The sequence below is a fragment of the Anopheles coustani genome, chromosome 3, assembly GCF_943734705.1.
Source record: "Anopheles coustani chromosome 3, idAnoCousDA_361_x.2, whole genome shotgun sequence".
NCBI classification, from domain to species: domain Eukaryota; kingdom Metazoa; phylum Arthropoda; class Insecta; order Diptera; family Culicidae; genus Anopheles; species Anopheles coustani.
The window spans coordinates 20,906,606-20,919,955 of record NC_071288.1 but is presented as its reverse complement, the minus strand read 5'-3'; the positions used below and the strand labels follow the sequence as shown (position 1 = coordinate 20,919,955).

At 50.6% G+C, this 13,350-nt stretch overlaps 1 protein-coding gene across 1 annotated transcript in view; it reads left to right on the top strand.

Annotated features, from left to right (window-relative positions):
* Nucleotides 1–12,266, top strand: part of LOC131272580 (transcription initiation factor TFIID subunit 1) — a 61,311-nt gene extending 49,045 nt beyond the window's left edge. Inside the window, exons 2-13 of the mRNA XM_058274380.1 lie at nt 5,314–5,418; nt 5,519–5,643; nt 5,736–5,833; nt 5,919–6,127; nt 6,197–6,349; nt 6,426–6,574; nt 6,648–6,845; nt 7,380–8,237; nt 8,367–8,513; nt 8,588–8,734; nt 8,804–9,944; nt 12,021–12,266. Coding sequence (XP_058130363.1) covers nt 5,314–5,418; nt 5,519–5,643; nt 5,736–5,833; nt 5,919–6,127; nt 6,197–6,349; nt 6,426–6,574; nt 6,648–6,845; nt 7,380–8,237; nt 8,367–8,513; nt 8,588–8,734; nt 8,804–9,944; nt 12,021–12,266 — 3,576 coding nt within the window. The remainder of the gene's footprint in view (nt 1–5,313; nt 5,419–5,518; nt 5,644–5,735; nt 5,834–5,918; nt 6,128–6,196; nt 6,350–6,425; nt 6,575–6,647; nt 6,846–7,379; nt 8,238–8,366; nt 8,514–8,587; nt 8,735–8,803; nt 9,945–12,020) is intronic.
* Nucleotides 12,267–13,350: the final 1,084 nt, after the last annotated feature.

Below are 13,350 nucleotides of genomic sequence, written 5' to 3'. Positions count from 1 at the left end.
ACGTGCTTGATGACTACTCGATGGCCTAGTACCGGATACGGTGTGAATCTACTGGATGTACCACTACCTGGCACGACGCTTCCTGCCGGAGCGGGAAAAGTGATTCATTCGCCACGACGCTTCATTATTGGCCGGTGAATGAGCGAATGCACGAACGACGCCATCATCGTTCCCCTGTGCTGGCATGGGCCAAAGGTTGGCCGGAACCGAGATTCCCTCCTTCCGGTGGCGCATTGTGGATGAGGCTTCGCTGCTAATAAATGCCACTTCGCAAACTCACTCCTACGTCGGGGACCTATTCAATGCAAAGTGGCCCAAGCAGCAATTAAGTGATATGTTTGCTTTTTGGGAGCTGCGTTCCGCTGGTTTTCCCCCCGAAAGCGCTGGGAAATCGCGGGAACCCATCTCCGGCACAACGGCACAAAATGAAACAAACTGCCACCGTCAACCGAAACTGGCGGAAGGAATGATTATGACGTTGAATAAAATATGAAGTCTGGTTCTAGCTGCTCATTGCTTCTTACCGTGCCGTGCTTGATCGTTAAGCTGGTACCTTCATAAATAATTAATTATATCAGGGCTCATTAAACACGCGCACAATGTCCAAAACGGGCCGAAACCCCGTTGAAACAATTCCTTCAGAACAAACGCGAGAAAGAGAACGAAAAGAACGAGTTTTATATAGTAAATAATCTCGCTGCAAATCGTTTCTCGTTGTTGCAAAACCAACCGGCACTTCAATGTGTGTCTGTGTGCGAGTCTTTTGACAGGCGAACGGTTGGACGCTTTTCCGGGACACCCCCACACTGATTACTTCCCCATCCACCGAATCGGACCGCTTCCGGCTGCATTGGGAAGCTTCTGGTTCAATCTCCCTCCCTGAGCCTCTAAGCACAAAAATCCCCGCCAGCAAATGGAGCACAAAAGTTCACTTAAATAGATGATGACAGCCGAATGACGAAGGTTGACTCACAGCGGAGCAATCCCGGGGTCGCCGGGAAGAACAGGGAAAAGTTGAACCCCGTCACACAAAGTCACAAATCGTCGACCACCTGTTAGTGGGTGAGCTTTCATGGGGTATGAAAGACCCAAAAAAATGAAGATAAATACCGATGCCTCAGCTGGCAGCTTTCGAGCAAGGATTCATCTTTCATTTCCATTCTACCGGTTTCCTGACGATGCCTTACGGGCATCAAGGATCGGCACTCGAGTGGAAACTCGCAACGTTAAGAGTTGTGAAAAGAAAGTTGAGCCACGGTTCGGGAGCGGGGTTAAGGGAAGGGAATGAAACGTGACAACTACCACCGAAAGAAAACTGCTTCCCATTTTCAATTATCTTTGCGCTTGCTAAGATGATTAAATGACACATCAAAGGGCAAACGAAGGTTCGTCGGAAAATGTTGAAGTAGTTTGATCGATTCTGAAACAAGAATCTTTTGCCCTTTTTTAATACAAGTAGATTGTGATTTAGTTTTTTTTTCTCTTTTACATTCTTATGCCGCATTCTTTTGGTATTAATATATAAAAAGTTCTATATCAAGATATTTCTTTTCTCTGAGCTTTATGAAAGTTTTCTTAATTTAATTTTAAATCAATCATTCTACAAAAAGTAGAACGCTCTTTTAGCGCGATGTAATCAAAGTTCTAAAGAACGGCTTGCACAGTCGTATTTCTTTGCACAAACCAATAAGGCCAATGGTCACCCCGACGGCTAGACGACGATTGCCGTCGATTAGTTCCGTGCGCTGGCAAATCGATTACAGACCCCGCTTCCGGCATGCTCGTATGATCGATGATACGTTCCATCTCGCCCCAATCGGAAGGCTCTTTTTTGTAACCGCCTCTCCAGTTGTCCAGCCCCCGGCCAACGAACCCCGTAGGCCTTGCCACCGTAGACCCACCACCGTGCGGTCCGTTTCCGACGAGTAATTTAAATCCCATCAATATTAATGCACCAGCGAGCTCGGGGCCGTCCACAGTCGCATGTTGTTCCCTCTGGTGCCGCATTGACCGCGGTGCACCACCCAGCCCGGAATCGCACGCAAACATTCCCAGGAACAACGGGTGCTTATCAACGCAAAGCATGAGACTTATTAATGATCCACTCGCAAAATGCACTCGCTCCGGCAGCTTGAAGCACTGTGACCGACGGGGAGGCTTTTCGGTGTCTTACAATTTGCCCGGTTTTGCGGAGAACAATCAGGGTGAAGGCATGCTAGCCTGAGGCATTTCATTCAGTGATAAGCATATTTGTGCTGCATTCTCGAAACGACGTTCTACAGGCTTATGGATGGTAATGCTACTGTAAATTTAAAGCGACAATCATTCCCCGGGTATCGTACTTTTCGTTGGCGAATTGGTTTTCTCACATCTGAATGTGATCACCACGTCGACAAACTACAAATTAATATGCCTTTTGATGATTAATGAAAACCCATGGTAGCGGGAACTGTAGCAGAACTTACCTCAACAAAAGGGAAGTTCCCCACCAGAGACTAAACGGAACTTTGCAAACCCATCGAAGTGATGTACGATGAGCATAAAAGATAAATTCCTTTCACTGTTCAAATCTTCACCGGTAAAACGTTCATGATGGGTTGTTCCCTGCTACTGAACGTGAAGCATCTCCGGGCATGGAAAATGCAGCATGTTTTCCGGTAACATGCAGTACACGAACGCACACCCATCCCATCCTGCGGGGGCGTGGTTTAAAACTAGACTTCGCTAGTGGAAAAATATGCGTACCATAAATTTTGGGGAAATAAGATTAACGAACACAGCGCATCCCAATGCGAAACCAGAGAAGGAACGAGAGTGCGATGATGCCAACTCAGCGAATCACCACTCTGCATACGATAGATTCCCTCCCCAAGTGCTTACTGCTGCAGGATGTACGTGACGGAGGGGTGGAGGAACAAGCTTGGTCGAAATTTCAAATTTCATCTACAAAACCCTCCCGAAGGCATCAGGAAAAACGGAGTGCAGTGGAACGCTCGCTACTGCGAGCAAAGTTAATTTGTTCTGATAACGGAAAAGTTTGTGCTTCGGATGGCTGAGGTCGGACGGGCACGAGCTGGAGTCGACAGTAGCTTCCCGGATCCCTAGGAGTTGGGTGTGCTACCTTTCTTGTGCCTTTTATTCGAAAGTTTGCCTGCGGGTGCAAAAACTACCTCCTAATTGATTTCACCGGAGATTACATTAATTAAGTGTTTATGCAGGGAAGCGGGGGTTGTCACCCACAATTTCTGGCTAATTAGGAGGCACCGGTGGGTTTGTCCGGGGGCAATCGTCGTACCACATATTTAACCATTTGTTTGTGACTCGCTCGCGACAAAGCTCGCAAAGGATAGAACACTTCTCGCTCCGGTTGACGTTGGAAAAATCCATTGAACTTCCACCGAAGATACCGTTTTTCCCGAAGGTACTAGCCAATATAGCCTAACATGACAACAAGACTTCGATCCCCTCAGCTTGCTTCCCGGCGCGTCGCTTTCATTTATGCAAATTTCCACCGCCAAGCAACGCCCAACGTGCTTAGGCAAACAATTTATCATTTCCCACAAACCCGCGGGTCGATCGTCTTCGCTGCAGAATTTCAAGACATGCAGCCAGAGTGCTCTGCTGACTCATCGGCTCCGACGGTGGTGATTTAAGGCGGGACACGAAACATCGCACCCAGTGCCAGCGAGCTTCAACGAGCCACAGCGGGAAGTCCTGGTTCTCACCGTCCAGCCTTCTAGCTCTTGCCCCTTTTCCAAAGCTTTGGCATACAAACGATGTCAGAATGTGATTATTGAGCCTGGAGGGTGTTCGAGGTAGTACAAATTTATCCTCCTCTGTACCCGCGCGGTTCTCAACATGAATAGATCTTCAGGCTTCCGCACGCCATGTTCTTGGTCAGCGGATCGAGTACCTTCTTAGCGCTGTCAACAAACAAAAACACACACGTATACGTGCGAATTGGCAGCAAGAGTTACAAATCGGTCAAAGGGTGCGGGTCTCGGTCCACGGTTCGCTATAAGGCCAACTACGCGGCGGGAGATGATCTACGACGCGTACCGGTGGGTTTGAAGGGCTACGAAGTCTTAAGTCGCCAGTGGCCCCCACATCAATAGCCAGTGACGCGGCACAAAAGGATCGAGCTAGCACGGGATGGACAACACCCGTGGCAAACGCAGCATGGGACTGGATTTTCCCGACCCGTGTACGGGAACCATAGAGACCGCCTCATGCAGCTCCGCGAATCGATCGATCAGGAAGTCCACGGTCGCGAGTTGACGTGGGTGTGCAGGAGTTGCGGCCAGGTTTGCTTTATTCAGGTCCATGCAACAACTGGCAAGCGTCGTACTGTCCATCATCGGCCCCGGCGAGGGGTGGTGTCGGTGGGCTTCCCCACTGCTATTTGACCTGCATTTCTAGTGATGCAATTTCGCATCGAATTGTGGCCTCCTCGTGTGGTGGCCTGAAATTGAATTATTCTATCCAATGCACAATGACACACACACACACAGAGCAACGCTGGTATACATTCGCGGTGGAATAGCAATCGCAGCCGGACATCGGAAATCGGACATCGAAAGCGGCAACCATAAACCACTGAACCGGCACACGCCATAATAACCCGCACGGTTCATTTCGTCAAATAATTGCCTACATTTAATATATCCTCCGCATTGTTTCGACAACCTACCATTGACGGTCGTGACAAGTCACACTGCACGGGGGACATCGTCCCTCGGATGGCGAATTGGGTTTTGATTAAGCTAGCAAATATTTTGCTGCCTACGCCATTGTTGCCAAAGCCCGCTCCCGGTGGTTTACGGCTAGCGCGCTTCAATTTTGTGCGGAATTTATCATCCTCACCCGAAACCCATCGGGCGGTTCCGTTTGCCCGGCAAACAACAATCCTAGCTGAGCTGGTTCCCCGCAGCGCCGCACCCCTTCCGGCAGAGATGATGATACGCAAATAAGCTCCGTCAGCTAACGGTTGGTCCCGGCTGGAATGTTCTACCGAGGCGTTTGTACTTCACCCACCCAAGGCACGCATCCGTGCGTAGCTGATCAGGCACCTAGCGGGAATTGTTGTTAGGACACTGCCACCACCACCACCATGCCCTCCTTGTAACCACAACATTCGCCAACAAATCATTAATTTCTGACTTTCGCAAAAGCCGGTGTTTGGTTGGGGTCTATCCGGGGTGCGAGTTTCCGGACGAATCCCGTCGGTTAGGAAAACTCGACGGGACCTTTTATTGTCAAATATTTATTTTTCATTTTTCCTTTCCCCTCACCTTTTTTTCCATTTCCGCACAGGATGATTTACCCGGCCAAGCGCTGCTGGACGTGGTGTTCGCCCGGCTCAACCTCATAGAGACGGCCTACTTCGGTATCCGTTACATAGATCAGGACAACCAGACGGTAAGTATCCATCCATCCAGCGCTTCAACGAGCGTCCGGACTTCCAAGTATTTTGTATCCGGTATAAACGCTTCCTGTTGTTTTTTTTTTGCAACTCCAGCACTGGTTGGACCCGGCGGCCCGACTTTCCCGCCAGCTGAAGGCGGGCAAGGTGGCGTACGATCTCTACTTCGGCGTCAAGTTCTACGCGTGCGATCCGTGCAAGTTGGTGGAAGAAATTACCAGGTAAATACATTGGCCTTTGGTGCTCGTGTTTGTAAAGATATACTAAATGAGAGAATACATTTTCCTCCGCTTCCACTTCGCCCGTTCCGCAGATATCAGCTGTACTTGCAAGTCAAGCAGGACATACTTCAAGGCCGCTTGCCGGTATCGTTCGAGCTGGCCGCAGAGCTGGGAGCGTACGTGGTGCAGGGTAAGTAAACTATCGACCTTTCGAACACACAGCCACGCGGCAACACACACGCCATAACTCTTTCCCCCGGATTCTCCCATCGTAGCCGAGCTGGGCAACTATGATCCCCGAAAGCATCCGCCGGGTTACGTGTCCGAGTTTCGGCTGCTCAACAACCAGACGAAGGAGATCGAGAGCCGCATCCACGAGCTGCACATCCAACTCGAGGGAATGTCACCGTCGCAGGCCGAGTTCAACTATCTGGACAAGGTCAAGTGGCACGATATGTACGGGGTGGACCTGCATCCGGTGCTGGTAGGTTGCGTACGGAAAATGCGGGTACCGGACGTGCCCTTGTTAATTTATATGTCATTCCGTGTACAGGGCGAGGACAGCGTGGAGTACTTCCTGGGGCTAACGCCGGGCGGCATTGTGGTGCTGCGGAACAAAACCACCGTTGCCCACTACTACTGGCCCCGGATAGCGAAGGTCTACTACAAGGGTCGATATTTTATGCTTCGTGTCTGTGATAAAAATGTAAGTAATGACGTACAACTTTGACGTCGTTGGCTGAGGTATCTTCTAAATGATTATTTTTTCTTTATTTTTGTAGAATGAAGTTAGTACGTACGGTTTCGAGACACCAAAAAAGAGCGCCTGCAAGCACCTGTGGAAGTGCTGTGTGGAACACCATTCGTTCTTCCGCCTGGTCCGGGTAGCGCCGATGCAGGCCACCACCGGGACGCTCGGTAGCAAGTATAGGTATGAACATGACAGTAACAAAACGACCACCATTTGACAACTAACTTCTCAACGTACTCCCTCCGCTTGACAGTGGTCGATCCGATCGGCAACCGATGAAGGATGGCGCGACCCAGCAACGGATCCAACCGACCTTCACCAGGACACCGTCCCGTCGGCAACCGCGCCGCGTGCTGCACGACCCACAGCAAGAGGCGGAAAAGCTGTTCGATGCACCAAAGTACATCCAGCAGGAAATCAAATCCGTTTCCATACCTCAACCGGCTCAATCGTAAGTGACACTGACAGGTTTTTGCCAGTTCTGGAAAAATATGGCTCCTATGAGAAGTAAACTGTTTATTGCAGAATCAATTTGCTTTCTTCTGATCAGATAATCGTTATTTCATTCTTGGTAAGAAAATGTTGATCGAACGTTGTCATTGGCACTCGGCTTTTAGTACTTTAAATATTAACAATTTGTACACCTTCGGTCAACTAGAGTTTGACGATCCTATTAGAATTTGACGAACTGTAAATTATCTACGAGCAACGTAATACCACTGACAAATCGTTAATTCTTCGTATCCAAAGCTACTTGACCAATCATCTATAACTAAGATTTAAATTCTTCTGACAGCTTTAAAGTTTTATTTGTTTTATGTTACATCTCACGATTTCTATCTCCTTCTTTCTCTTTATCTTTCTCTCTTTCTCTGATATTTTTTCACCATTTCCTTTCAATTGTTTTGCACAAATTTCCACCGTTTGATGTTCATTCCGGATGCTTGATGTGTCGCTCGTTGTCGGGGACACCGTTTGCCGTTAGATTTGAGAGCCCTTACCGTTCTACTTGCAGTATACCGGCTGCATTGAACGGGAGCGCCAATGGCGCCGTTAAATCGGCCGGTCCGATGCCACCGGACTCCCCGCGCAGTACCCGCAGTGCCCCCTGGATGCGCTCGCAACAGCGCGGCCTGTTCGGTATCAACTCCAGTCCCAAGTCGGTCCGGTCGGCATCGACACGTATGAGTGCGCCGGCCAACAACACCCGGATGCGGTCGAGCTCGGTCGAAAGCCACTCGTCGAACGAGTCACGGTCCGGGCGTCGCCGTCGGCACCGCAGCCGCCGGGTGTCGGACAACGAGAGCGAGATGAGCCGCGGTTCGGGCCGGTCGGGGCGATCGCACAACTCGCATCGGAAGCACCGTCGGCATCGCTCCAAGAACCGTCGCAACCGGTCGGATACGGAGAGCCGCGATCGAAGCTACTCGGGACACCGGCGATCGACGGACTCGATCGAGCTGGTCGACTCGGGCGAGCAGTGGCTGGAGGTGCAGCGGAAGCAGCACTCGGACGCCGTACCGAAGGCGGCTGTCATCAAGAGCAGCCAGGTGATGAAGGGCGCCCATCCGGATTCGGGCATTGTGCAGCACCACCAGCACCGTAGCCGGCGTCACCGGAAGCACCGTTCGCCCTCGGAGAAGATCTGGTCGAGCGAGCTCACCAAGCACCTGCAGTTCGATCTGGTCGACACGACCGGCATGACCGAGGATCAGCTGCGCGAGATCCCGTACACGGTCGTCGAGACGAACCACGCCGCCAAAAAACCGAACACGCTGAAGGTACACAAGACCAGTCACCATTCGACGACGTCCCTGTCCTCCTCCCATCACCATTCGCATCACCAGCTACAGCAGCACCAGCAGCACCAGCAGCAGCCCCACCACCACAATCAGCACCAACCAATGCACCAGAGTCAGCACCATCAGCAGCAGCTGCAGCAACATCCGAGTCAGCTGCATCTCCACCAGACGGTGAACAACAACCGCATCGACAGGATAAGGGAGTACCCGAAGGGTGATGGTAGCCTGGGGGAGAACGGCGTCAACGGTGGTTCGATAAGGTCAGCCAGCACGATCAGCTCGTCGAGGGACTACGATCGAAGTTCGGGACTCATCAGGTAGGTAGCCCTGGTATCACCTGATGTTAAAAATAGTCTACTAACCTTTGCTGATTGTTTCCTTCCGCATATAGGATGATGTCCAGCATGAGCATGGGAGACTTTATCTCACCAACCGGATCGAGCCTAAGCCCATTGGACAGTTCCGGCCTGCGCGTTTCCCACGAACACACGGACTCCGGCCTTGGAGCCGATCAGGACTATGCATATTCATCGGAGAGGTACGCTACGCATCCTAGCAACCCCTCGCAACGCTCACTAATCATGCCTACTTCGATACTTTCCACCAGGTCCAGCGATAGCGCAAAGTATGGTACGAACAAATCTTCCGGCGCGTCGGTAACGTCAGGCCACACGAAGTCGTCCTCGTCGAACAACATGAAGTCGCACCATCACACAGTGAGTAACAGGAAACCACCGCTCTGCCCGGGTCGTTCCGGGTCGCAGCTACCAATCACACAGCAACCACAGCTACAACAGCATCAACAGCAGCCGCAGCAGCAGCAGCAAACACATCCACAGCTGCCACAACCATTTTCCCCGGTGCCCGGTGTACATAGTGCCAACGGCAGTAACAGTCGCTTGATTAACACCAGTAACACGCACTACCAAAACAATCACTACACCTTTAGCCTAACCCGAAACACCCATCAGTCCCATCATGCGCCACTGCCTCATCAGCAACAGCTGCGCCACCATTCGACTAACAACCCGGGCGGCAACCGGCATCACCACCAGCACCAGCAGCAGCTGCAGTCCGGTGGCCGCCCGCACCATCCAGGTAGTGGTAGCATTGGTAGTGGGTTAAGCACTAGCACCTATCTGGACACGGTTGCCACGCTGTCGTCATCGGCGACACCGTATCACTACTTCTACGACGGAACCGGCTTCCGCACGAACGTCGGTCTCCACCATCCGATCAGCTCGACGATGGGTACCGGCGTTCGCGGTACCAAGTCGGACATCGGTGTACCGATACGCCCGAAGCGGCACCACTTCCAACAGCATCAGCAGCAGCAGCAGCAACAAGCGGCTGGCCAGCACCTTTCCAGTGTGCACAGCTTCAAGCGTCAGCCGACGGCCGACCGGAGGCAACCGTCGCCGTCGTCGGCCAAGTCGATCGACTACCTGGAAAACTACAAGACCGGCGTCGAGCGGCTGAACCAGGGCAACGGACTGAACAATAATAGTCCGGAAACGTTCGCCGGCCTGCTCGGACGCTCGAGCTCCGGCAACCAGAACGTACTCAATAACAACAACAACGAAGACGACAGTCACCCACAGGCCAAGGGACAGGGCGAAGGCGGGGGTGTGGGCGCGGGCGATGTCGTCGGGCCTCTGATTTGCTTCGATTCCAATCGAAATCGCGATGAGTCGACGACGGTGGTCGGCACTCCGACTCGCGACGGTGGCCAGGGAAGCGCGGCCAACGTAAGTAGCAGAGCGTTGTTTTTCGATCTATGTTGTCGCTTCGATCCCCCCGTGTGCTACTTGCATGTCGCGATTCAAGCCACCCTCCACCGGAGGGCGAAACTGCATGTTCCAACTCCTGCACGCATTCCCTGGTAGCCATTTTATGTCTTCCCTAGGCGTTACTTAGACCAGAGACAGTGTATGTCACACACGCCATCTGTTATAGCTACATACCGCCTGTGCCTTACGTTCTCCCTTGTGCTCTCTTACCTTTAGTGTGATTGCTTTCCCTGTTTTGCATGGATAACCAGAAGGATATTTTTGTTTTCTTTGCATGAGCCCAATCCCTCTACACTAAGACAGGTCCACTTTTTTTTACAGCAGAGATCCGACCGAAAACTAGGACCCGGTCCAGCTTTTCGCGTACCTCGGAAATGCCCAGAATGGTACGGTGCGATGGATGGAAGGATGAATGAAAAGTTTTTCCGACCCACTTCCTCCCCCACCATTGTTCTATTGTGCTCCCGCGTAAGCGTGTGCTGCGTGGTGGGTTCAACATGGGATGGAGTATATACCAGTACGAAAGTTCCATTTCGCGAATACAGGTGTACCGGAAAAGTACGCTTTTCCCACCCATCCGGGACCAAAGCAAGAAAAAACCCCACTCACTCGACTCCCTTCGACTCCATCACCGGCCCCGGGGGAGTTTGTCCGTTGGCACTCATTATTGGGCTGCGCATGGCATGCCAACCTACTTTCCGGCCCGCCCCTCGTCCAACCCGGCGCTCCCATCAAGCGTTTTGATGCAACCGCGTTGCATGCTTGCGAACGAACAAAGGGCGCCCATTTCCTATTTTCCTTTCGCGCGCTCCATGCACATTGTAGGGTGCGTTGGTTTACTTTGGCACAACAACAACAACAAAAAAGTGGAACACCCAAACCAGTACACGGGAAGGGATTTTCCTCCGATGAACAGCAAACTTCTTCTACTTTCCCCACCAAAGGGGGAAACATTAGCGCCACGGTTCGCGGGCCGCGTAGGTGTTGTGGTGTTTTCAGCGGCGAGCTTTATTTTTCTTTTCCCAAGCCATTATTACGCCCGGGTTTTCCCGCCGCCGCCGACAGTGACAGTGTCCCCGTTCGCCGCGCACGGTTCGTTTCGTTCGGTTTTTGGCAAAGGTAAACGTTGTAAAAAGTTTCCTTACAAAAGCCCCTATTTCTAACGTCCTCGTCCGCTTAACATTGCAATCGGGAGAAGCTTTTCGACTTTCTTGGGTTCGTTCGCCGGTTTTTTTTTTCCAAGGAAGGAAGAGTTTCAAACTGATTCCAACTTCCAGGGTTCGGGGGAAAGTTAGGAAAGTTTATTTTTATTTTCATTACATTGGTTTTAGTTTTTAGTTTGGCGTAGCTGTTCCCGATTCCGTTCTCGTGCTTAACCTTGCCGGTGGATGAGGTGGGGAAAGAATTTTCCATCCCTTTTTTCCCGGGATTCCTGTAGAGAGAAAAACTGCTAGCTGTCGGGAGTTGTACGACGTAGCTCAATCAAATAAAAGGAGTTTGAATTTACGTATGTGTAAATTCTCCGTCTTTGCAGTTTCGGGAGGGCAAATGTTTGAGAGAACGTAGGATTTTCCGTCGTGCACAAAAAAAAGCCCCAAATGAGTTTTCAACGACTCCCACGGTTTGATCAGTGCTGCATGTCCTTCCCATATCTATGTTGCATGTGTTTATTTGTTGCGCTTCCTTATTTCGTGTTGTCACCTGTCCCGTTCCGTTGCATAAAATCTTTATGTATGTGTTTGTTTTTTAATCATTTTTCCCGCGCTGCACAATGTCCCTAACATTGCATGTGTATTGTTCTGTCACACGGGTCATACGGGGGATAAAAACCCCCAACCCGTTCGGGACAGCGAGTTCGGGTTCGGTGGAAAACCTAGAAGAAACACCAAAAGCACCACCCTCTTCCCGGTTGTTTTGCCGTTCGCCCGGTTCTAATGAAGCGTCTGCGCCGTCTGCTTTTCTCTCTCTCTCCCTCTTTCTCTATTCCCGAACTTTGTTCCGAATATCGAAAAAAAAATGAACGCACCCATCTAGAACGCACGATCCGGCGACAATGGGAACGGCAGCAGCGGGGGCACCGTGGTGGCGTCGCCCACCGAACGCCGCCCGAGCGGCCAGAGTTCGCGGGAAAGCCCGGCAAAGGGCACCGAGCTGGGCAAGCGACCCCCGCTGGCCGGGTCCAGCCCGGCCCGGTTCGGTGGTGGCGCCGGTAAGCACAGCAACCATCGCTCGTCCAGCTTAGAACTGATACTAACACCTATCATACAGAGCCGACGGTAAGTAGTAGTACGCGGTGTTGGGGCTCCCAAGTTCAATTCCCCCATCCGGATAATGTCGATGCTTCTGCAGACAATATTTATGTAGCGTATCTATTCGCGGTTGCTTTTATTACCATCATTATGATTCCCATTTACCCAATCCCCCAAATAAACCCTTCCCATAGGAAAACTCGTTTCGAATATAGCCCTCTCTGAAGACTGTTACCCAGTAGAGAGCCTAAAACTTTGGGGGACTAAATAAGACATGCTTTTACGATCCATCCCATCGCACATCGATATTCTTATTACTCCTATCAGATCTATCTGGAAATTGGCTGAGGTTGGTCAAATATGACCTGAACTGTTCCTCCAAAGTCACCTTGTAACAAACCGAATCGAACAACTACGGCTGGAGCTATCAACATTAAAATAGAAAAATATTATCATAGTATTCTCTGATGTGAAGATGTTCACCATCGATACCGTGTCTAATACACGTACAGACAAGTTTATTTTGTCGAAAAAGATGGAGGATGTTCCAGAGAACGTGAAAACCAAGTTTACAACCAAAGATCCGACCGGAGTGATGAAGTTTAGGCAATTCGCGTCTAATTAAAATGTCATACCAAGATTTATATAAACATTTTGAAGGACAGCGTTCTACCATGAACGAAAGCCAACTTTGAAGTTGGCCCTCCCAAACACCCCGGACTTCAATTCTTTGGATAACTTTATATGGGCATACGTTCAGGTGAAGTCCTGTGAACGTTCTAACCCCATTGTTGGATCCCTAAAAGCGTCAATTGCTAAGGCATGGAACCCGATGACTGACTCATACATTACTTTAAAAAGAAAAAAAACTACAATATGTCCGCATTGGGCTCATCACATCTCTTATCCTTCCCTCGCCAATTGATATAACTTCGTTCGTTTCCTTTATGTAAAGTAAGACGTGTGGATGATCTTCGTCCCTCGGGTCGATTTATCCCTTGGGCGCAGTGGGATGTATTTTTCTATGGCCAAAACTTTACCCTCCACTCGTCTTACTCTGCTTTTAGGTCACCGTTTCGTCTGTTTATTAAATTGCCCCATGCTTCACTTCACTC